Genomic DNA, 26,480 nt, shown 5'->3' on the forward strand with positions numbered 1-26,480 from the left:
CAGAAAGAAGGGGCTAACCACATTTAAAACCAATTAAAACAGAGATGACCAAGGCAGCTCTTGAAGGAGGTAGGGAAAAACGTTCATTAGACTCGGTGTACAGTGGGAGATACCCAAACTAACCACACTGTCCCACTCCAAACGTAATTTAAATTGTGCACCATTCATCCATTGTCAGCAGTTATTCTGCAAATCAATATTGTGTTCTGGCATTGCTACTTTCTTGTACACAACTGCATCATCTGTGAACAGCTTTAAAAGTAATTCTGACACACTCTACAACATCAATTATATTCATTGTAAACAGTAATAGTCCCCTCATGCTTCCCTAGGGTACTCCGGAAATTACCTTTACATCTATCTACAGTATGTTGTTCTCTTGAGAGTGCCGTGTTAAGTTATATTGGCAAGGAAGTCTTGAATCCAGTCACAGGTCTGGCCCAATACTAGGTAAACTCACCTTTTTTTTCTTCACTAAATGGCAGTGAAGGAGAGTGTCAAATGTCTCCCTGAAGTCAAGGAACATGGCATCAACATGATCACTGTTGTCTAGAGCGCTATGGATCTCGTGGTGGAACAGAGAGTTGAGTTTCACAAGATTTCTGTTTGCTGAATCCATCTTCATTTTTACAGGAGATTTTGATTCTCCAAAAATGTCATAATTCTTGAGCATAAAAAGTGTCCCTTAGTTCTACAACAGATTGATGTCAACGATATAGGCCTATGAATATGTGCATCTGCCCTACAACTCTTTTTGAAAAAACAGGAATGAGCTGCACTTTTTTTAAAGTCACTAGGTGCCTTTCATTGCTCCAACAATCTACGATACACTGCTGCTAGAGGTTCCTCCGCACAATCTTTATAGAATCTTATAGATATCTCATTTGTTCCCAACGCCTTTCCACTACTAACCAATTGTAGTAGCTTTTCTTTTACGAAGTCTGTTATCTCAACATCTGTCTAACAGTTTCAAACTGAAGGTGGAGCTATGCCACAAACCATGGCAACCATAGTCCAAATGAGACAAGATCAAGGTCTGGAAAATACAGAGCAAGAGCCACACTCCAAAAGATGCGTGCATAGAAGCACAAAGTTTTAAGCATTCACATGCAACTTAAGTAATTTGCAAATAGAGGCGAACATCACAAACAAAATGCACAGTACTTCCTTCTCAGTCGATTGTAAACATCAGATGTGGTTGCCAGAAGTCAGGTGGAGTGCTCCACTAATATATACTCTGGGAGAACCCATTTGAAGTTTAAGAGGCCACACGTATAAAGCAGGTTAAAGGGCAAAGTTCTTCACAGTAAAATAAGCGAAGTTGTTGCAAACTGTGAATCAAATCAAGGCTTGGGACTGTATTATGTGACAAGATGTAAATATTCTACAGCTTTCCATATATCAGTGTCTGTCTAGGAGGAAAGACATTTTAACACATTTAATGTAGAGAATAAACTTGTTGATGAATATATTTTCCCCAGTAATGACAATATGAAGCTCTATTACACAAAAATAAAAAAAAAGACATGTTTAAAAGTGTATACAGGAGGAGGAAGAAGAAGAAGAAGGAGAAGAAGAAGAAGAAGATGATGATGATGATGAAATCTCCTTACCCAAACTGGGGTAAGTAGTGGTCAGATGAACACCATTATCAAACATTAGGCTAAAACGGTCATGTGGAAAGGAGTCAATGATTTACGCATTTCCTCTCCAGGCTCAATAACGAATATCACAATTTTTGGGTCTACATGGGTGTGAGCAGACCATCACATCTGCTATGTTGTGCCTTTGTTAGGGGAATCCCTTTGGTAGGTCTGAAAGCCTACAGAACACGAATTTCTGGACTGAGAACACTGCTCATTCTCGTGGGGGATGCGCAATTCACAGGCTATCAGGAGGTCACAATGTATTTTGTCAGCTGGAATACTTTCAGCTCATATCTCAAACTGGCGATACTGGTTCTGCGTTGTAGCTTATGATCCTATCTTGCCATTACTTCTTCCTTCCATCTACTCAAAAACTGTGAACATGACATTTCAATGCTTGGTCCACCTTGCACTGACAGGATGGTCTCCAATCTGCCAATGGGCCTGCCTCACCTAATGTCATCCAAATGCGTTTGCCGAGCCATTCTTTAGCTGTTAATATTATGCACCAAACATATTCAATACAGAAGACCAATACAAAAGATTTCTGCCAACAAAAGCTGTTGAAGGTGGACTAAGAAGTCTCACGTTGGTGTGTCGTGTTGATCTCCAAGTACCTTAACTTGTGGAGATGGCAGTATATGGCTGGTGGTCACCTCATTCACACTTCATTCATACTACTTTCTCTTATAAACACACATTACAAATAATTGAACACACCAATTACCTTTCACAGCATTAACTGTAGCCCTTCTTTTCTTGCGTATAGCTGATATATTTGTTGCTCTGCCTTCAGTATCTACTTGAAATGTAACTGGATCTCCAGTCTGCAGAAGTTCCCGTTTGTTAGCTAATCCAGTAATTCCAAATTCATATTCAGGTCCTTTCTCATCCTCTGGAAAACAGAAAGATTGAAATGAATAGTGGTACATTCAATGCTACATTCGTGTTATTTTAAAATAAAGGTAGATTTACACAAAAACAGGCACTGAACACTACAATTCATAATTATCTTATGACAGTTATACTATGTGAGGAAAGCTTGTAATGTTCTTTCCACAACTTTTTTGCTGATTTGTAATTGAAACAGTTTTCTTTGCAGGGCTCAGACATGAATAAGAGATGGTTAACAGAGAGAGCACACTTTGTATGGAACCTGATCGTGTTGCCTAAAACAAAAACATGTCTCTTTTCTTTTTGAATATTATCATTCTTCAATTTTAGGTGTAAAGGTTGCTTTGAAAGGGTAACAGTTCATACAATTTACTTCATCTGTTAATTTCATTCATAACATATTAACTATGGTTACACCCAAACATGCTAATACTAGCAGATAAATTTAGTTCTACTGTCACAATGACGTCTCCCATTGCAGTGTTACTTTTCCAAATTAGACTATCAGGCTTCAACCGTTCATGATAGATTAAAAAACTGACAATACCGATTCTTTAACTGATTTTGTGTGTAATTTCATGGACCCTCCACAAATAAACTGATTAATCATGCAGTACTGCTCTATCATAAATAGAAAACTTCCAAACACATATCATATCAACATCTGCAAACTGTGCATATATTTTTGGTGTGACATGACCCCACACAACCATTCCATATGACACCCAAACAACTACTGCTCTTGACTTGCATGAGCAATAATGCTTGGGCATTGGTGAATGAAACAGCAAGACAATGCCTTCTGAAGGAAAAGATGCACTCAGCTCTGAGTGTTCCAGAGAACTTCCACCGTGTAAGGCGTAATATGGCAGTCTCGATTCTGTTTTAAAAAAAAAACTGGCTACAACACCTTCTCAGTAACATCTGTTGCACCGTGTATCTTTGTTAATTTGTTGACAAGTGTATTCTGGCGAAATCCAGGGCATTCTTATTTTGCAATCTACAATGCAATAAGGTATTGACATTTATATAGATGCATTTTGGGGAGTAACATGTTCCATACTGACTCATTTTTTACTTTACGTAATGGCTTATACAATTTGCTTTCAAGTTGTGCTCATTTATAAAACATTTGCCATGGTAGTATCCAATACACGACGTTGTTCTTTAAAGATTTTTTTCCGAATTTCTTCAGTAGTAAAATGGCTAAACGGCAACTGAATGAGGCAGAAGAGATCCTGCACATTCTAGAAGAATCCTGTTCAGATGCTTTCTAATATTGGGGAAGGGGGGGGGGGGATAGATTCAGAAAATACATGAATTTATCATCAACACAGAACTACCTTATCCCCCTCTCATTCGATTCATCCTTTGCAGGCTTTACTGGTGATGAAGATGAGACTTCTGCAGTTGATAATGGGCCTGGAGATTCTTTACATAGTTCTGACAAGGCAGTAATTTTGGGTCTAATGTTCATGGCACACTAACAGTCAACGAACAATGTAACTTAAATAAATGTGGAAGAAAAGCAAAACAATTCATTAATTGTATTTGCAATGAATTTGTTAGATGAAATGTTCTAGTAAATTTAAGTTTCCCACCTCAAGCTCAATAACTTCTCGTACTAAAATTTAATCTTATGATATTATGTCAGCTTAATGTGCAACAAACACGCCATAGTAGTTTCACTGTTGGGGACTCCTGGTTCTCGCCTGTGAGAGGGAGGCAAGGTCACACAGGTTCAGTATCGCCTGCCACTGGAATGGAGGTAACACACAAGGAACAATATGTGGCTTTGAAATTCTGCTTTCGTCTCAACAAATCTTCAGCTGAAGCCTATACAATGTTACAGGAGGCCTATGGAGAATCTGTTCTTTCCTACAGCACAGCTCGAAGGTGGTTTAAAATGTTTAAAGAAGGGAGACAAACAATTTCAAAAGAAGGTGAATCCGATGCTCCAGTTCCTTCACTTACAGAAGAAAGCAACACTGCTGCTGTCATTGTGAGTGAGGATCAATGAATTACCTTAAGATCACATTTTGAAATACTGAACATTTGATTGGATGCCACCCACATGTTAGTGACAGAGAAATTACATGACACGTGTTTGTGCGCAATGGGTTCCAAGACTGTTGATTCCTGAACAAAAGGACATTCGCGTGCAGGTCTGCATGCAGTTAAAGTTGATGTTAGAGGAAGATCTGGAGTTTCTTTCAAATGTAATCACTGCTGATGAAACTTGGCTACATCTTTTTTGTCCTGAGAGCGAACAGCAAAGCTCAATGTGGAAATCATCTTCATCACCAACCTCCAAAAAAGCAAAAGTGGTTGCTTCTGCTGGTAAAGTTGTGGTAATCTCGTTCTTTGATATTCAAGGAATGGTTTATCAGCATGTTGTACCTGCACACACATCAGTAACTGGACAATACTACAGGGATGTCCTGAAAACATTGCAAGTCCATATAAAGCACAAAAGGTCACATTTCTGTGAAGCTGGCTGGATGCTGCAGCATGATAATGCATTGTTGCACCAGGGTGTATACACGGACAAGCAAAAAAATTCTCGGTTAAAAATATATTGTCTCCCAGTTGAAAATACACTTTTCCAGTGTTAAGAGACAATATACTTTCCCTCGAAACTGTAAAAGTTATTAATCCTTTGAATGGCTATGGTTTTATACACTGTCGTAGAATTTCTCAGCACTTTAGAAAATGAAACTCGGGGGGAGGGGGGGGGGGGGGGAGGGTTACGTTTTGGAAAGATCTTTGATGTGCAGCAACATGTACACTGTATATTTTCATATTACGAAAGTATAAATGCAAATCCCACAAAACACTGCATGTTACTTTCTGAAGCATTGAAATTGAGATTGCAATGCACTTTTGGAAGCCAGTCACAGCTGATGCCACATCATCTCGCCAGCCGATGACAGCAGATATTCAGAGTATACAACACGTGACGTCGTCAGCCAATAGCAACATCACTTAGCGCGAACACACAAATAGGAAAAGTTAATGGTTTAAATTAATATACATAGTGTTGCTACAAGAAGCTTTCACATATAATATTGGTCTCTAAGATTTGTGGGGAAGTAGAATCATTGGCTCACCCCCCAATAATACCCTACCACAGCGGAACAACTATGACTTTGCCATATCTTTTCTCTGAAGTACGAACTCTATGCTACACGCATTGTATATACGCTGCGAGAACAGAAGTATTCATAGTAAGTGATGGGAGTGTGAGTGATTATTGTCGTAATCACCACGCTCGCTCCCCACTATCTATAGATTAATAAGCTGCAAGAGAAGCTTTGTGTGTGTTACACTTAAGGTACATAACACAAAAGTGCCAGTAAAATGTTAAATAACGACATAACGTCTGATCTTCTGGGCTCAAAATTCTTCTAAATTTCTCGTCCGCTAAAGCTGATTTTTAAATCACAGTCAACCGCTCTGTGATTTCAGAAGTTCATCATACATTCTCGCATATTATTCATCTTGCGATAAAAGGAAATTTACTTCGCAAAGTAAAGCCTAGTTTACATGAGGGCACTAGGTTGCAAGCAACTGCGCTACCGGCCACTCCGTATGTGTGCTGCGTATTTGCCCAACTCATTGGTGAAACTGAACACTTTCAGCGTGTTGGCAACACTAGTTACATGAGTTTGAGGTTATGCGAGTTCATAGAGTGCGGACAAACTGAAATATGAAGTGAGGAACGGACAAAAATGTTCACTTTTTGGATATCTTTGTATATGTGTCTGTGGGATTTCAGTGATGTTGATTACAAAAATATAAGCAACATATTGCTGCTCCTGAAACCGTCATGTGCGATCAAAATACAGATGGTTTGACAATATCTGAGCTGCAGGGCAAAATTTATTGAATTAGGAGCACATATACAACTGAATTAAGAAAAATACAATTCTCACTGTGGAAATGTACTCATCTACAAGACTAAAATCCCAAGGTTCGAGTTGGCCGACCTTTTTTTTTTATGACGATTGTTGACAGGGTTGGGTTGCTTTGAGGGAGGCGACCAGTGAGGTCATCGGTCTCATCGGATTAGGGAAGGATGGGGAAGGAAGTCAGCCGTGTCCTTTCAAAGGAACCATCCCGGCATTTTCCTGGAATGTTTTAGGGAAATCATGGATGGCCGGACGCGTGATTGAACCGTCGTCCTCCCGAAGGCGAGTCCAGTGTGCTAACCGCTGCGCCACCTTGCTCGGTTTGTTGACAGGAGGGAAAGCTACATAAGTCAAGAAGCTGCATGCTTTATTCAATATTCATTTATTCAAAACGTCGTACCATGCTCCCCATTCACATATGTTTGAATTTAGAAATATTTCCACTTTGAGACAGTAGTTTGCAAACCATTCTCTTCTTAATGCGGCTTGCTTCGAATAATTATTGCTGTTATGTTAATAATTATTGGTGTTAATGAAAAAGAGTGACCACCAACTAAAACTGCATCTTCTAGCATGCCAAGTATTCTTGATTGTGATGCATGCAACGTGAGACGTAATTTCAATTCTGGCGACATTGCTTCATACATTACAGTGTCTTTTCATCATCATCATGGACAGTTTCCAGCCACTGGCTGGGTCTGTCGGGAACACAAGCCTCTCCATCGTGTTCTGTCTTTCCACCATTCCCCCTCTTCCACCTTCGTCCAGTTCTCTCCTCTTCTCGTCACACATTCCTTCACTCCCTTCACCAATCTATCTCTTGGTCTTCCTCTGGGCCTCTTCCCCTCCAGCTCCAGTTGCAGATCAAACATCCTCTTTGGAATTCTTCCCTCATCCATTCTCTTCATGTGTCCATACCACTGCAGTCTTGATTTTTCTATCCTGTCCTGTACTGGTTCCTCCTTTAGTCTTTCCCTCACATACACATTTCGCAATCTGTCTCGTCTTGTTACACTCAACCTGCTCCTCTGGAACTTCATTTCACTAGCCTGTATTCTACTTTTGTCGCTTTTGTGCATTACCCATGTCTCACTTCCGTATGCCAATATGGGGACAAAGTAGGTTCGGTATATAATTCCCTTGGATTTCTGTGGCACCTCCTTGCTCCAAATAAGCCCCCTAATGCATTTGTAGAACTGCCCTGCTTTTCTGCACCTTTCATTTATTTCCATTGCGTTTCCCCCCTTACTTTCAATCATGCTTCCCAGGTACTTTAAGTTCTCTACCACTTGTAGTTTTTCCCCTCCACAAGTTATATCCACATTTGGCCTATTCTTCTTCCTTGTTGTGACAATTATTTCACTTTTCTTTGCAGAGAAATGCATTCCATATTGTGCTGCCGTTTCCTCCCATACATCTAACTGCTCTTGCACCACCTCCTCGCAATTTCCCCATAACATCAGGTCATCGGCAAAAAGCACTGCTTTCATTTTATGATCTCCAATTGCATCTGATACTTGCTGTAGGATTTCATCCATAACAATAATAAACAATAAAGGCGAAAGTGCACTTCCCTGTCGCAGCCCATTTTCCAGCTTGAACCATGCAGTACGTTCCCTCCCCACTTTCACACAACTCTCACTTCCCTCATACATTTTTCTGACTTTTCGTGTTATCTCTTCATCTATCCCTTTTGCGTTCAGCACATCCCAGAGCTTGTCCCTACAGATACTGTCATACGCCTTCTCAATATCTAAAAAGGCCGTGATTAAGTCCTTCCCATACTCATAGTGCCTTTCCTGCAGTTGCCTTACCGCAAATATGAGGTCCGTTGTTGATCTTCCCGGTCTGAAACCATACTGCTCCTCTTGCAGTCTACTTTCAATACTGCTTCTTATTCTCTTCTCCAGGATCTTTTCATAGATTTTTCCACAGTGGCATAGCAGGGTGATTCCTCTGTAGTTCTCACATCTCCTTTTATCCCCTTTCTTGAAGATCGGGACTATAATTCCTTTCTTCCAATCCTCAGGAATTCTGTTCTCCTTCCACACCACCCTCAGCACTCTGTATAGCCACTGGGTTCCTACTTCTCCTGCTGTTCGTATCATATCCACTGTTACTTCGTCCCAACCTGGTGCCTTGCTCCCTTTCATCCTCTTTATGGCTTCTTCCACTTCATTCCAAGTTAGATCATCAATTTCCCCACTATTATAATCATCTGCTGCCTTAGGCTCTCCATCGCTGTTAGTTACCCGCTTGGCGGCATTCAACAGATCTTCAAAGTACTCCTTCCAAATCTTTTTGAGCTCATGCATTTCCTCCACAACTCTTCCATTATTATCCATGATCCTCAGGCACTCGCTTCTGTCGTTCCTCTTATTTCTTACCATGGTGTAAAGTACTTTTTTGTTCCCTTCACTGTCCTCTTCTAACATTCTTGTCCATTTTTCCATCCACTTCTTCTTCTCCGCCCTTACTATGGTCTGTGCCGCTTTCTTGCTTTCCTTATATTTTACCCTAGCTTCCTCTGTTCGGGTCTGGAACCATTCTCTGAAGGCTTTGTTCTTTCGAAGTACTGCCTCTTTACATATGTTGTTCCACCATGGGGTTTCCTTACTTCTCCTCTTTGTGCTAGTTCTTCCGCACACAGTCTCAGCTGCCTCAACTAGAGCCCTCTTAAAATCTCCCCATTCTTCTTCCACTGTTCTCTGATCTTCCTTTGGCAGCTTCTTCTTGATCAGTGTCTGGTACTGGGTCCTCCGTTCATCCTCTTTCAGCATCCATGTCTTCAACCTTTTCTCCTGTATATCTGTTGCCCTCCTATCTTTTTTCTCTCTCAGGGTGGCTACCAACAGCCGATGGTCACTGTCTAAGGCCTCAGATGGAATGACCTTAACATCTGTGAGGCTGCTCATCATCTGCCTATCCACTAGTACATAGTCTACTACTGAAGTTTGGGACCAGTCTCCACTGTACCAAGTTATTTTGTGGCTACTTCTCTTCTTGTACCAGGAATTTGCGATCGCTAGCCCATTCCTCTTGCAGAATTACAGCAACAATTTTCCTTTTCTATTTCGGTTCCCCCAGCCCTCTGGTCCCATTATCTCCTCGAATCCTTTCCTGTCTGTGCCAACATGTGCATTGAGGTCCCCTGTTATAATCTGATTACCTCCAATTAGCTGCTTTTGCATGTCATCTTCAAATTCCTCCTTCTCCTTTTTTGTACACCCCACCTGTGGGGCATATGCTTGGATGATTTCAATGCTTTTTCCTTTCACTCGTACTCTGGCTTTTATCATTCGATCATTGATACCTTCCACCTCCTCCTGCAGACCCTCTCTGACCACTATTGCCCTCCATTTCTTCCCCTCTCATTCCCTATCCAGTACAGTTTACATCCTTTACTTAGTGGTTTTTCACCAACTCCTCTCCACCTAGTCTCAGCAAGTCCCAAGATGTCCAATTTCCTCCTTTCCATCATTTCTACAATTTCTTCTAACTTCCCAGTTAGAGTCCTTACGTTTAAGGTGCCCAGTCGTAAACCATCTCGTAATCCTTTTCCATTGCTTGGTCGGTTTCCTTTAAATCCGTTCCGTGATCCGGATCACGGATCAGAGTGTCTTTTCCTTATTGCATAATTAACTCTATTTAGAAGAAATGTGAACAGTTCTGGTAACATTCTAAGCTAAGTAAAAGAACTTCGTGGGCCATCCATTATAAATTATTTCAGCAAGGTTGCTGAGCAACCTAACTGACGTCTTTTTTCCATCCAGTCACGAATCTAAACGTATTTTTTTTTCTTCTTCTTCTTCTTATGTAGCGATTACACGCAACAAGCTTTAACTCCATCACAACTCGTGTGACGTGCAGTTGGCAAAACTTTAATTTCAGACATGACTCGGGAACCCACTAAACGACGAAACTGAAGTGTATACTGGTGTCACCGTGTCTACAGTCATATAAGAAACTGTTTGGGTGCAACTCATTCCACGCAATGAGTGGTGCAACACAATGCCGTCGTTAACTATGCTTAATGCTTTTCAAACCACATTTTGCAATATTTTCCCGCGACTTATTAGAAATATGTTTATTTCAGTAGTTGCCAGAGAGTGCCAGATAACAGGTGTCACCGCACTTGCGCAGCTACGATTACACAGGGAGCCCCTATGTTCATACACATAAACATTAAAAGATCTTACATTATGCCATAAAAGAAACAAGACATCAAAGGATACTCCAAGAGCATCGGAATGTCATGAACCGTACTAAAATGCATAATTCAGCTTATAGTACACACTGGCATGTCCAGATTCCCAATGAAGCAGGCCTCGACCTGATATTATGCTTCTTAGTGTCGTTTTTGGGATGTAAATTTTCTTGGCGTACCAGTACTGTAGTATCTCATGTTTGGTTCTTTACTATGGCATAATGCCATACATGCTAGAAGATGAAAACATGCCCTCGAAATCCAGCGAACAGTTGAAACTAGCCGACAGCGTGGAATTAAACATTTTCAAATAAACGGACTGCCTGAGCAGAAAATAGTAATAAAAGCCAAATTTCTTTAGCTAAACGACAAAAATAATTTCATTGTTCTGCAAGGCATTTAATGCTTGACTGGCAGAAAGGTGGAAGTAAAATAAGACCTGAAATTAATCAAATTTTAGCCCTCCATAATTATGTGAATTTATTTTAATCCTCTTGATAGCGCCTAGCCACAGAAATCTGTTTTGTTTTCACTTAACGTGAGAGCAGCATACGAAGAGAAAACAGCAAAATCACTAAATGTAAACACAGGTGATGTGGAGACTACCCACTACAACTCAAGACGGCTCTGTGCATCTGCCTCAGATCTACAATATTTCCTACCCCCCCCCCCCCCCCAAACGTTTGAGAGAGAATGCTAAAGATTTAAAAAATCAACTTTTCAAAAATATATTAATTTTGTAGTGCACATCTTAATGAACAGTCTGGTACATAAAAGATATATGTTCGAGGAATTGTAAGACGTTATATGGTCTCCTGTGAGCCAAAGTGCAGTTCCATGCTTCTTCACACGGCATTCTTCTATCACATGTCACTGCATTTCGCTTTGTGGAATTCAAAGGTGTATTATTTTGTAATGGATATCATCAAACTATATTCATGACGGTGGAAATTAAAATGCCCTGTGGTGCCTAAAAAAAGCAAGCATCGCAATTTATACTGGATGGGATTGTTTGTAACCGGGAGAACAAGAACTCTTCAGAAAATTTGCACTCTTTACTGCCTTGTTTTTGTGTGGCATAAAATGAAATGTAGGATACGTGAAACCATAAAGACAAGAGATAAGCAAGACAGTGCACTTTCTTTACTGCTTAGGTCCTAGCATTTTTTTCTCTCTAATCTTGCTACAGCTTTACATGGTGTGCTTTCCTTTCTGCGAAAGAATCTATTACCTCATCAAAGTTCGTCAAACGTTATTCTACATGAAAAATCGAAATGTCGTCTAACACTGAAAAACTTCACAGTTAGTACCCAAGACTGGTGTGATTTCACAATCTGATTAGTCTATTTTGTCACTGTCTGCTAGATGAAACGAAATAGGCCTATGTAATATTGCAGCAATTGTAACACACACCAAATAAACGAGACTGTTTTTGCACAAATGGCCATTCTTATAGCACGAGAGAATATAATTCACAAAGTAACAATACCAAATGCCTATTATGCCCACTAAAAGAAAAAAGTTTTATGCTAGGAAATAGTTCCAAATTTTATTCATATGCTCCAGCTTCTCAAGCCTGAGATCAAAAAGTAGTAATATGAAATTTTTGTATAAATTTGGAATCGTCATATTCTTCCATGATTTGTGTAATGTCCCCATTTCTTCTCCTTTCTTGTTCTAACAAACAATCTTATCACTAATTCTGTAACTATACCTGCCAGTGTCAAGACTCATTCTCTGGTTACCTTTACTAACCCTGCCACAATCACCGGTTTAGTTATCTCGCGTTTATTCTCTGGTTAGGCATTATTACATGTTCATACAACGCGTTCTCTGCGCTACTCCCACAATTGAACTTAAGCAGCTGCTAGCCGGGGACCGTGCATCTGGCTCTTACTAGTGTAGCGATCTGGCCAAAACTTCTCGGTCAAAATTTCATTTTCTTGGATACACCGAGAAGATAATACATAATTTTTCTTATCTGTTATTCCTGTTTGTCGTTTATTTCCATTCTAGTAGTCTGAATCTATGGATTTCGCTAGTAATTATAACAAAGCTGATCATTTGCAAACGCAGTCAACCACATAACAAACAAGAGATTGGCATTCACCTATTCGGCTTTATTCCGATCAGCTAGTATAGCCCCGACCTCTTTTGTCTGCAGGAAAGTTTATTTCTAGATGCGACCGGGATTCCTCTGGCAGAGACATCACCTGCACTATGCACACACTGAAAAATCGACTTATGATCCATTCAGAAATTAACTTAGAATGTGTTCAAAAATATTAAAAAATCAGCAGGGATGCATTTTAAAATCATACGAGTAATCAACAGACCATGTGCTGGATGTTGGGTGTTGGGTGCTTTGTGAAACAAATCGCCATCTGGGGACAGACAGCCCCCCCCCCCACCACCCACACCCACCAGCTCCTAAATTTGGGCCTGTTCCACATGCGTGAGTGTGGCAGCTTGCGTGCGCCAGCATAATTTTTCCAGGTAGCATATGGCTGCTTGCTGCTACTGGTGATACAGCTAACAGCTACACTTCTGTATCCAGAAGCGGGAGAAGGTACTACTAATGCGCGACTCAACTGCGCATGCACATGAGCCCGCTCGCAACTGCTCGAACGAATCTAATGTAAACACGAGTCCCACGAGAAAGACAGGCTGCGTCGCATACGTCACGAGGATAGGCCTGAGCTCACGTGCTTGCTCAGCTTAGCAGACTAAGTGCGTTTCTAAACCTGTTAACTCGTGGTTAGGTGTTTAAGCACTACCGAGAATTACATCTTTACGTGATGCCTCATGCAAGCAATAATTATAATGACACAATTTTAATTCTGTTGTACCACAGTACAGCCGTAACAAATTATTAGTAGGCCTATGGACTTCCGATCAGTAAGATTTCATAATAGCAGATTCCAGTAGAATATGCAATTCTTGTTTGTACGTCAACAGCTAGTTACGAGTTAAGAGGTGCTGAAGCACTGTTTGTCTGTTGAAGTGAGAGAGGTCAGACCTACCTCCGTGACGTACACGCTGCGGCCTGTCTTTCTCATGGGCCACGATGTAAACAGTTGTGACACCACGCTCATCGGAGGCAATTTGTTGTTATGAAGCATTGCATTGTCTTCCTATAGCCTTTGACACATTATTGCTGTTGGCAGATGGTTGTATGAGCACTGTGTTTTGTTGTCATATGTAGCAGATTTCTTTTGCAACTGAAGTTTTATTTTCAGTTTTTTGTCTCATTCGTGTTATTGCTGCAATATTATTCTGCAGTAGCGGGATACAGTAATATCCTTTGTTAGAGTATCAGTTCTAACCAGCCAGAATTACAAAAATTTAACTGCAAACTAAAACAATGAAAAATTCCCGGGTTTCCTGGTTTTCTCTCGGATGAAAAAATGCCCGGATTTTTCCTGGACCGTATACACCCTGTGCATATTGCCAATGTTGTTGCTGAATATCTTGCAAAAATCAATGTGAAGTGCATCCCTCACCCTCCCTATAGTCCGGATGTAGCCCCATATGACTTTTTTCAATTCCCTAACATGAAAAAACGCCTTCGTGGGAGGCATTATCAATAATCAGAAGCAAGCCTGAAGAGACGATTTTGAAGGACCTCTCAAAAAATGGTTTCCAGCATGTTTTTGAAGACTGGCAGAAATGCTGGAATAAGTGCATCGCATTCATGGGAGACTACTTTGAAAAGGACCTTCAAAATTATGAAGATGAGTAAAAATACTTTGGGTGGGGGGAAAGGAGAGATCATTCTTTATTGAACAGCCCTTGTAGTGTGAATAAATTCTTCTATACTAGTTGCCATGTCAACTTGTTTCCTAGCATGGCAGTACACTTGCCTGTGAAATCCACTTCAAGGAGGTATGCACTGTGCAGTACCCAAACGAACCCATGAAGTTCACTTAATTCGTGTTTCCGTCAGATAACAGTACCTTCGCAAATTTTCCAACGGTACACAGCAAAAAAGTAGCTGAACATTTCCTGAACTCACTTTCCTTGACTATGCACATAATTTTCAAAAATGGGCATAAAAAAGCTGTGACAGTGGCTGCTTCAGTTTCTTCATCTTGTTCCCTCAAGTAGACTGATTTTTGTTGAATGTGCAATGAATTGGTCGTCCAGAATTTCAAAGAAAATGAGTCCAGCCAAGGAAACAAACCGAAGAAGCAGAAGCAGCCACTATCATAGCTTTCTTTCTGTACCTTGGCAGCATTTCCTCAAATATCAGAATAGCCCTCCACAGATATTTGATGTATCTTTCTTCCTCTTGCGAAACAGGAATTTGTTAGGTTGTGTCAGAGATGACCTCGGCCTCAGGAAACAAGGTGTAGATGAGATTTCTTGGGACATATTGAATAAAGAGGTATTATAGTAGACAACCATACCTGTCTGGGCCAATCACATAAATCTGCAATAGCAGAGTATTGCCTTAGTACAGGACACTGCATGGTTACAAAAAGACAAAAGATAATTTCCATCAGTTTTGTCTTTCCGACAATATATGATAAGGAGGGCAATACACACTGGAGTCCAAAATTAAAGTAACAAACTGCTATTTCCCCTTAATGTGTCTAATTCACAATATAATCATACATATTGTCAATAGATGTCCATACTATTGTCTTCTGCACGCAAGATGGCATTGTGGTCAGTAGCATAAGCGCACACAAAACACAATTGAAATGATGATGATGAAAGCTATATGACAATTTTTTTAAAAACCTTAAGACAACAATCAATCCTGAACACAGTTATAGAAGAACTGAATGAAGTTATAGCCATAATGTGAATTTAGCCAACATTACAATGTGCCTTTGGTTACCTGTAAATGAAACATGCAAACTGTGAATCCCCTGCTTGGTGTCATGAACAATATTTGAGTGGAGGGCTAGCGTTTATCCCATTCATGATACTTAAATGACCTCAAACTACCAACACCCAAGTCAGTGACCAGAACCATCAACCAACTAGGGCAATTAACTACACACCAAATACTTCTCTGTAATGCTTAAGATTATACATGTGTCATAACATACTTAGAAATGCGAACCTGGCCAACTTAAAGTATGATGAAGTATATCATCATATGGAGACCACAAACTACGTACTGCAAAGGAGCTGCTTTAACCAAAGTAACGTATATCGGTCATTAACTCCACTACAATTCAGAACTGTCTTAATGCCTCTAAACGTGATCTGCAAATAACCACCACTGACCGGCTCAAAAAAAAAAAAAAAAATCACACCACCACCACTCATACTCCAACAGACTTCATCTCCAGCTGAATACCCCTGTGAATGATCTACTTAACGCATTCAAAAACCAATGACTCCAAGATAAATTTAATCTGGAAAACCACTGGAGCACAAACGATTACTCAAACCTATTGGTTAAACAATCAATACGAGCACCACCATCTAATGCCTTATTAGAAAAATTTAGTGAACTAACTCCACTCAATTCCAGATGGGCTGCAATATAACCAAGAGTGACATTACCCCATTATTATTTACCAACAAACAATTTAAGGTAATGTTTGCACAACCAAAGGAAAGCCAATGGATATGCCTATATGGGAATCAAACCCACTCCTCATGAATATTACTAACACTGATGGACTTGTACATAGTAAAATCACAAAGAAGTACAGGTATCATAAGCACACCAGACTTAATAGGTGCGAGGCTAATCAGCACAACAATTAAAAACACACAAACATTTAAAGAATAGCTAGAGCAACACTAACTACAGATTAACAAACGCCAAACAAATACCTCTCAAAGAGAAGGGTGCAAGCACAACGACACATCACCAGAAGATATTAATTCTTAGTACCTGCTCACATTCTCTTAACAACAGCTAACACCAGCAGAAATACGCATCATTGAAATAGCAAACATCGACGGGCAGAAGCTAATTGCTGTAATCAATGACATCTAACTATGCAATTCTTCGAAGGATTTCGGCCAAAAAACAAAACTACTTGTAGTAATTCTCAAAACACACTCCACCGTGAAGGCACCACCTGATTCGTTGCCTACTCACTGGACTGCCTCCAGCACTCTCCTGGCTAACACTACAGGGCATTACCCTCTTATCCAGTACACAACAGTCTGAAGCAGTGGGTCGTTTAAACTAAAAGAGTAGCCCACCAAAGCCCAACGTAAAAGAAAAACTCGCAGAAAGTGTCATACAACTGCAATAAAGGCTTGCTTATAACAACACAGTCTGACTATTACATGGAATAGAAATTTAATTAAGTTATAGCAAATAACTTTACAGGATCCCTTTGTTAATTGTTGAGATAAGGGTCACTGTATCCTAAGATAGTCATTTGTCTGGGCACTGTGCTCACTGTGGTTACCACCTGTACATGCCAACAAATCTGGCTGTCTTCAGATATGGTCACATGCATGGGCCACACACTGCTTTAATGTGCTCACATTTGACAGGAGTGGAATAAATTTACATTTTTTAATGTCCCCATAGGCAGAAATCTCCGGGGTAACGTCAAGCAAGTGACGAATCATGCTACTGCGCCACCACAACCAACGCAAAACTCAGTTAAATGCTTCTGCTAGGTACTGTTGTATGCATTGTAAAAAATGAGGTGCACAAACCCATCTGTAGTCTTTTTGCAAGGGACACATTCTCCATAGGTGACTTGTAGTGCAGAAATCTGTGATGAAGAGTACATGTCTGTTTGCTTGCAAAGTGTACAGTCCTCAGAGTCTGTATTCCACAATACCTCACACAATGATACTAATGCGAACCTGTTGCCCTGCTTCCATGATTGCTCACAGATTTCTGTCTGCCCATATGTAGTTAGTGACGTAATTTATTATCAAACTTGTCCATAAATAAAATATAAGCTGTTAACTATGGACCCCCAGCACACAATGTTAGAAACCACCTGCAGAGTTGTTATGTGGTGTGATATGGACATCTTGTGTCATGACAGCTTGCACGCACTGTGTGAGAGATGGGATAAGGCAGTTGCTTGCACAGAATGGAATGTGTAAAGAGTGCATCTGCCTTCAGTAGTTCCAATTATTTGCACACTTATTTCAGGAGCATCAGCTACTCACTGTGCCATTCACATCTCCATACCTGGTGTGCAAATTGTGCAAGATTTAACATGATCCCTTGTTCTTGTTGTGAATTATCCTCTAAGTCCCTGGAACAACCTGTTCACTATTTTCAGATACAATGTGGTGGTGTTGGTGTCTTTAAAGTACATTACATACATGAACTTGTCAATTATGTCTGTTGGATAAACCTTGGCAGAAGACTTCCCTGCCATTTCCATGTGGAATAAGACCCACATTTCATGAAATCACTACTCTTTTTCTGAGGCTGCTACAGAAGATATTTATTATTTGAGGATTTTTGTTTTCTTTTATTGTAGGTATACTTCAGTTACTACACAATTCATATTACAAGTGAATTAATGCCTACTTCAACTTTTTAACCTTTTGTTCCACATGTTCATATAGGCCTACCAGTAAATAAAATATCTGTTTGAAACATTAATGCTAGGCTTGTAAGAAATAAACACAACTTTCAAATACTTGTGAAAATCAATGGCTCACATACAGATTTTTTCAGTACTTTGCATCATAACAAAAGCCACACAGCTACACACTAGTTCCAGTGTTCTGTCACATTTGGGAGGAAAAAATGCATTAAAGGCTAAAAAGGGAAGTTTTGGATTTTGCTCTCAATTGTTTGGATGAAGATTAATGTGGAGAGGAAACATGGGCCATAAAAGTACTGACATGTAAAGGGTGACAATTATTGAACTACATGAAAAAAAAAAAAAACTTAAAATTAGTTACAAACTACAGGATGCACACCCTATATTCAACATGTAAATGTCACTACAGATATTCAGATTTAGGTTATGACATGTTCAATGTGTCTGCCATCATTGGCGGTGATGTGGTGCAGACAAATGTCGATGACCTTCTGAATGGCTGTTTTCAGCTCAGTAATGGTTTTGGGGTTATTGCTGTACACCGCATTTTTAATACAGCCCCACAAAAAGGAGTCTCATGTGTTCAGATCCAGAGAATATGGCACCCAATTGAGGTCCATGCCAGTCGCCTCTGGGTAACCCAGAGCCAGAATGTGGTCACCAAAGTGCTCCTCCAGGACATTAAACACTCTCCTGCTATGATAGTGTCAAGCTCTGTGTTGCATGAACCACATCTTGTCAAAATCAGGGTCACTTTGGACAATGGGGATGAAATCATCTTCTAAAACCTTCACGTGTCATTTGGTAGTCACCGTGCCAACAAGCAATATTGCATCAATTATTCTGTGACTGGATATTGCACACCACACAGTCACCCGTTGAGGGTGAAGAGACTTCTCGACCGTGAAATGCGGATTCTCAGTGCCCCAAATGTGCCAATGTTGCTTACTGACAAACCCATCCAAATGAAATGTCCGACAACAACAAGGCACACACACATGTGCATACTAATTCCCAGCATGCCCCATGGCCAACACTGCAATTTGAATGTCCAACACAAACCATTCAGAAGTTGTTATGGTTTTATTTCATATAGTTCAATAATCATCACACTGTATGCAATGATTGAAGATGTGCAAATGAAGTAATGATATTGTACTCACCTCCTTCAGTAGATACCTGAATGAGTCCTGCATACTGACTCTGATCTGGATTCACACTCCTTAAGGGCCGAATGACAATACCATTCAATACATCTCCCTGAGCTGGAGGTAGTTCAATAGTACCCTTCGGTAGTATGCGAACATTTTCTGCTGTAAGACAGCTGCCTGATGACCCCCTTGTTGCCAAGTTATATTCAACTTCCAGGCCTATCTCCAAGGTCGCATTATCTCCATCAAAGTTGCTGCAATGACAATTATGCCTCTAAATTTGCTGCATAGCTTGAAATACATGGACCAACGAAAATTTAAATTTCATAATTCGAAATAAAACTGACGACGTGTTCTGTGAAACTAACAATAAATACCTAAAATGGAAGAATACTTCACGATCATGAGCAAGAGTTTCAATGAATCCAAATCCATCTTTCAGAGCGGCAATAAAACCCTGGCACAATGGTAAACTGTTTGAACGACCCAATCCAGTTTTTGATTGGCTCCTTGCTGTAACATGAACATCTGTTGCTACAAGTTCCTTATTTCGTTTCACCATGCTAATGTTGAAGTCCACCTACAAGAAAAACATTCTGCTTCAATATATATGAACTATGAGATCAGTAATTCTCAGAAACTACATCTACCTTTAAACATTTGCGTATCACCTTACAATATGTGTAAGGTGAGATATTTATAAAACTGTATGTACAGAGCATATCATTCTCTGAAAGTGGAACACAGGTACTGTAGTTCAAAAAACAAAGGAGAAGAATATGAGTGCATTTATGGTGTTACAGAAGGATGTAAAAAATTATAATGGCAAATAATGTAGTGAGTTATTAAAGAGACCACACAAAGGAAACAGGTTACTGAAGACGCATACTATAAAAAGGTACAATTCAGTGTTTAACATGTTAACGGAGTGTTGCAGGAAAAAAATTAATGGGTCCCACAGCCAACGGGAAACATCACACACACTAAATTAGATTCGACATTTATTCTGTAGCCACAGCAAAGAGATTCTCATAGATGTGGAACATGTCAAATAGAAAATGCATGTTACAAAATAATTGATGTGTTTATATTTATTAACATCTATCAATTAACTAATCTATCTCACATGCAATAGTCAGGTTAATGAACTCTGAACATCTTGGTATCTAGATTAATTATAATATCACAGTAATTTATTCCAGCACTACTGAGTCCCTGAAGTAATCGAACACATGTGATGTTCACAAGTGTGAAAGTTGACACATGAAAATAAACAGTAGAAGTTTGTAAAAAGTGGAAGTATTTAGGAGTAACCTTTAGTGACACGTCAAATGCATGGGAGTGTAAACCACAGATGAAATGAAAGGTTCTGTATTACAACTGCTGAGCACAATATTTTCAACAAATGGCTGTATTATGGGGCAATTACGTTGAAAATCAGAAATTTGCCTACTGTAGGGTTTAAACTATTGAACTATTGCATAAACTCATCGCTGAGTGAATCTCAACAATATTGAAATTAATCCGGGTGTTTGCAAAATGAGTGTACTTCTGGTGGTACATCACAAATCAATACACACAGTTTACTGATCTGTCTGCAACAAAGAAACAAAGTGAACAGTCCAGTGAAATATTTGGGTAATTTATTTTTAAGTGGCCTAGTTTTAAAGATGGTCCATACATTATCATCTCACACTTTGTTCAAATCAGGTGTGAAGTTAACTAAACAACTAAAGCAAGATGTGCATAATGCATATGCACATGCTGTAACTTTGTCATTTGTCTCTCTACATTTGCTCCAAATGGTACTCAAAGTTGTCCATAAAATTTGTCATAACACAATTTCTCCCAAGTCGAGGTAGCTTGATACGTGTAGGTATTTGGTTCAGAAACCCTTCCTTTTGTTACCTTATTGCCTGATACCTCATTTATAAAACCTGTAAACTTGTCATTTTTGGGTTCACAGTTTTTGAGATAGACAGGAATGAAGTAATCCAGAAACAAATTTGCTGCCCAATTGAGTGATTTTTGAACCCTTGCATTTGAGTATGGACACCTGATCCATAACTGCATTAAGAATAACTTTTTCTATAAAAAAATTCCAAAAAAAATCTTTTTGCCCCTCAAATTCTACAGATCTCCAGTAAAGTTTGTCATGCAATCAATATTTTGGAGTATCGGAAAATACAGGACCTTTTTACAAAATAGCAATTGTATTATGCCTATCACTCATTATGTTTTTTTTTTTACTTCATTTTTGTCAAAATAGATAAAAGTGGGATGCGCAGTAGCTTGACTACTTTCCCAATGAAAACGATTGACAGCATCTGGTACAATATCCTGTACAACACAGGAGTAATTTTCTGCAAAATCAAGCAGTAAAATTACTTCCCTAAACTTTAGTTTCACGATCTTGTGTTTGACTTTTTGAATCGAAGTGGTGACTAATCAGTACAGAGATTCTGATGCTGTCTCTGTAGTAAAATCATCTGGTCATTGCTTAGTTTCAAGTGATGCACCATTGCTTGGCCCCATAGTTTCTTCAGGATCAGTGTCCTTGTACAGACCAGAATGTGTAATTCAAGCGCATTTCTTCCAAGGCAACAGACAATGGTGCAGCATGCAGTCTTCTGATTCAGTACCGAAAACTGTCAAACATACAAAAAATGCCAACTTTGACTCCATGTGGAATCCCTGTGGACAGTGCGGGTATAATATTATAAGGCAGGATAGGAAACAGCAACTACCGGAATCCCATCAGTTTTTATCTATTCTTGCATATCCATATCAAGCAGATTCCTTTTGCCTGGGCATGTTGACATGTACTGCTGGGAGTCTGTTGGATTATAACTCATTTAATTACACTGAAGACGACTATTTATGGCTGAAATCTGGATATGCAAGAATAAGAAAAAAACCAACTGAACTGTGACTGATTGCTATTTTCCTATCCTTCCTTACATAAAATGTATAATACTTACCAATGATGCTACTAGTAAGCATCAATTTGACCTGATGAACTGCGTACATGCCCCTTTCCTCCTCAAAAACCAAGGACAGAAAATATGGCTACAAACATTTCTACAATTTTTTGTTGAATGCTATACTTCATGTCCTCCAAGAGATATTCCTAAAAAATCTTGCTTCTGGAGAAATTGATAGCAAAAAATTAAACTGAAGAGCATTAGTGTCGGTTTGATGTGAGAGAGTGCCAAGTATAGTAAACATTACTTTTTCACCTTTATGACCACATTTCTCTGGAATGACCCAATAATCATTTGCATGCCAAAACTCCAGCCACAATTTTAGACCTTCCAGGAAAAACATTTGTGGAAATTTTTATATTTTGTACAGGAAAAGGTGTTCTTTCAAGTGGCAGTTAACACAAATATGGAACAGATGTCCTTAATGAAAATTAAGGGTTCAAAAATCATTAACTTTCACAGCAAATTTGTTTTCTGGCAACTTCACCATGTCTATATAAAAAACTATGAACACAAAAGTGATAAAAATTACAGGTTTTATAGATAAGTTATCACACAAAATGGCGACAAAAGAAGAGGTTTCTCAACCAACTTTAAGAAGAGACCAAGCTACTTCAACTTATGATAAATTCTGTCACGATAAAATTTACTGACTATTATGAGTGTCACTTGCATCAAAAATAGTGAATTGAATGACATAAAACTTACAAAATGTGCACAATGCGAACAGTTCAATTATCTTACTGGCTTTGCAACTTTACTACAACTACACAGTGAACCATAGCACTTTGAAAAGGGCTATTTTCTTCACAGCCACTTAGTACCATTATGTACATGAATACCTAATCATGTGTAACTACCTACTTCAGTAAAAGCTTCACTATATTGGAGTTTAGTTGGACAAAAAGAAAGAAACAGCCCACATGTAGGACTACGCACTTCAGGTAGGATACACTTTGTACTACTCATCATTCATGTCAGAAGTGGAGACGATCATATAGAACTCCACAGTCAATAAATGTGACCCCAATGTCAAAATCCTGAATAACCACCTTTTGCAGTGCAGACAAGCAGGAAGAGTAACAATGTCCTGGAAGGTACTGACAAGGCTGTAGAGCCATGCCAACTCCAGTGCTGTGGCCAGCTACACTCAAGTTTCTCAGCCCAGGATGCATGGCATGAACAGCCAGATTGAGAAGGTCCCACAGATTCTTGACAGTGTTTAAATTAGGGAGTTTTGTGCCCACGGGAGTACAGTTAACTCATCCTGTTGCTCTCCGAACCACGCAAGTACACTGGAAGCTTTGACACATTGCATTGTCCTTCTGGTGGATAGCATCGAGCCAACAGAAAACAAACTGCATGTTGGGGTGAACATGGTCCCCTGGGACAACTACATACTTGTGTTGATCCATTGTGCTTTCCAGAATGAGGATATCACCCAGGGAATACCACAAAAACATTCCCCAGACCATAATGCTCCCTCATCCAGCCTGGAACCTTCTGATGACTGTTGCACATTCACACATGCCAATGACCGGCTGTCTGATGGAGCATAAAATGTGATTCATCTGAAAAGGCCACCGGTCCCCACTCAGTGGACATCCAGTTGTGGTACTGGCATGCAAACTCCAGCCTTGTCGCTGATGAACAGCAATCAGCATTGATAAATGAACCAGGTGCCTGCTGTGGAAGCTCTTACGCAGCAACATTCACTGACGGGTCTTTGAGGTGACCGTGTTGGTTCATCTGAGAGGTCAGTGCCTGAACAGTTGCATGTCTATTCGCCTGTACACATCTCTGCAGCTGTTGTTTACTCCTGTCCTTTATGGCCTGTGGTGCACCACAGTTGCCTCAGTGCTGGTTTTGGATCGTGCCTTTTTGCCATGCATGGTATTCTTTAACCATAGCGGGATGCGAACAGTTTACAAACTTAGCTGTTTCAGAAATGCTTCCACCATTGGCCTGAAAGCCAATGACCATGACTTTCTGAATGTCAGATAAATCGCTCTGTTTCTACATTATGTCACCGACTGCACTGCTTTCTACATTCCATTGACACACTTTATACACCCTCCACCGCTTGTTCTGCCACCTGTCGTCTGTGAGTGGCTATTACATGTTGACAGTGAACGTAGGGGGTGGTTACATTAATATGGCTGGACCTAGTAACATTAGACAGCAAAATGCTAGAAGTTTTTACCCCATCAAAATGGGCATTAGGTCACTTAACAAGTTATCTTATTCCATTATAAAAGAACAGAATGCATAGCTACATCACTATCAATATGAATACTATTCAGCTTTTTACCTTATCACCCACTCTTGGATAATTCTTTATATCACAATCTCTGGCTAGGAAGTTTACAGTCTTTTTTGTACCATTAGCTTGATAGCTAATAACTCCCATCTCTCCAGACTTTTCAGTAGTTGACTGAAGAGAGAGAAAAAATGAGAGTGAAAACAACGAGCAATATAAAATCAACATTTCCAAAAAACTTTTGAAGAGGAAAGGAGAAGGAGAAGAAGTGACTAATTAGAGAATGACTTACCTGGTTGCCACCTTTTGTGGGACTTCTTGAATTCCAATTCAACATTTGGGCCTCTTTTGTGACAGTGCCACTAAGATTTTTTTCTATGATAGTTTCAAATTCAACTGTGCCAGGTGGAAGATGTTTCACACGAATCGCACTTTGTCGTACATTAGAAAAGGATGACTGCTCCTGAAATGTAACCCAAAGAATGCAATATATTCAGAAAATATTATTTGAAAATGAACGTGGCAGATAACCATCGTCCACATTTTTATACACTTGTTTTTCTACACAAAGACAAAATAAGGGCATGTTTATAATCGTTATCGAAGATCACATTAATATACAAAGTTTGTGGTTATTACATTTCAACTAAATGAGGTACAACGTGAAAGAATTCAGCAGACATAGGTTTTTGACATCTACCAGGATTGAGTATAGAATAGGTAGTTTATAACAAGTCTTCTGTCATACCTGCGACACTGTGAATTCAACCTCATCATTAATACATATTTCTCTGTCTACATCCAAAACTTCATTGAAATGAAAGAAGAGCCTTGCATCTCTCTCTACACATCGAAGGAAACCAAATCCATCTTTTAATGATGCCACAACACCTTGCTCTCGACGTTCTCCAGAAACTACAAATGACTCATCCAGCAGAGAAATATTTGTGGCACGCTGAAGCTGATCGCGTCGGTCTGTTGCAATCTGAAACTGCACCCAGTCACCATGTCTATGGACCAAGGAAGAGAAAGATTAGTTAATCAAAAGATTTAAGAATAAAACTACACACTTTATAAGTTGTCAAAGTCTGTAACAAAATGCATAATTTAACACCTCAAAGTGAAGTCTCCTTTCTGGTCCTTATCACCAAAGGGTATTTCAACCTCTGAATGATCAGCAGCGCGGTAGCGTATGCGTCCAGGAAGTGGATCATTCAGGTGACGCATTTGTTGACCTCTTTCTAAGGGTTTTAACACCTGACCTTTCATCACTTCTGACCCCACATCTTCAAATACAACAGTCCCTGGAGGCAGTCGTGTGATGTTACAGGCAACTTCTTTCCCCTGATAGTAAAAGTTTAATCAGAAAATCATTCTTAACACACATACACTAAAATCTAATAAAATGCAGCATTGACAGAAATATAAATATTGAAACTGAGTAAGATGTAAATAAATTTGGTCTTTGACATTAGGTATAGAGTGTGCAATTTGAGATTATAAAGAAATAATAAATAATTTGGGAATAGTGTAAAAACTAAAAGAATTAGGACCACCTGGAAGGTTAATCATGTTCATGTTCTGTGGGTCATAAATATAGTCTCTCGCAATGATGTGGAATAAACCAGTCAGATAACAATTATAGAACAGTTTATCAGTACAAGATACTGCAACTAGCGTCTATTTACACAATTGTGTTTTAGTTTAATCTTAAATCACCTTTTTTATACAAATGGTAAGTTAATGATTTCAGTTTTTTGTTTGAATTTTTTTGTATATAAGATTTATCACATCACTAGGTAAGTCGTCAAGATTTTTATGGCTGAATATATTTTCACTGACGCATGAAGAATGAGTGTTAAATGGTGTATGCCATTTCTCTGCCTAGCACTATATTAAAGATTTTTGTCACCGTTGTTTTAAGC

General features: G+C 39.4%; 1 protein-coding gene across 1 annotated transcript in view; it reads right to left on the bottom strand.

The window, feature by feature from the left end:
* Nucleotides 1-26,480, bottom strand: part of LOC124796470 (cold shock domain-containing protein E1) — a 72,245-nt gene that overhangs the window by 28,288 nt on the left and 17,477 nt on the right. The window contains exons 6-12 of the mRNA XM_047260696.1: nucleotides 25,670-25,899; nucleotides 25,304-25,565; nucleotides 24,848-25,018; nucleotides 24,607-24,729; nucleotides 19,689-19,891; nucleotides 19,324-19,565; nucleotides 2,374-2,541 (exon numbers count right to left, since the gene is read on the bottom strand). Coding sequence (XP_047116652.1) covers nucleotides 2,374-2,541; nucleotides 19,324-19,565; nucleotides 19,689-19,891; nucleotides 24,607-24,729; nucleotides 24,848-25,018; nucleotides 25,304-25,565; nucleotides 25,670-25,899 — 1,399 coding nt within the window. The remainder of the gene's footprint in view (nucleotides 1-2,373; nucleotides 2,542-19,323; nucleotides 19,566-19,688; nucleotides 19,892-24,606; nucleotides 24,730-24,847; nucleotides 25,019-25,303; nucleotides 25,566-25,669; nucleotides 25,900-26,480) is intronic.

This window comes from Schistocerca piceifrons, chromosome 4, assembly GCF_021461385.2.
Source record: "Schistocerca piceifrons isolate TAMUIC-IGC-003096 chromosome 4, iqSchPice1.1, whole genome shotgun sequence".
NCBI lineage: Eukaryota > Metazoa > Arthropoda > Insecta > Orthoptera > Acrididae > Schistocerca > Schistocerca piceifrons.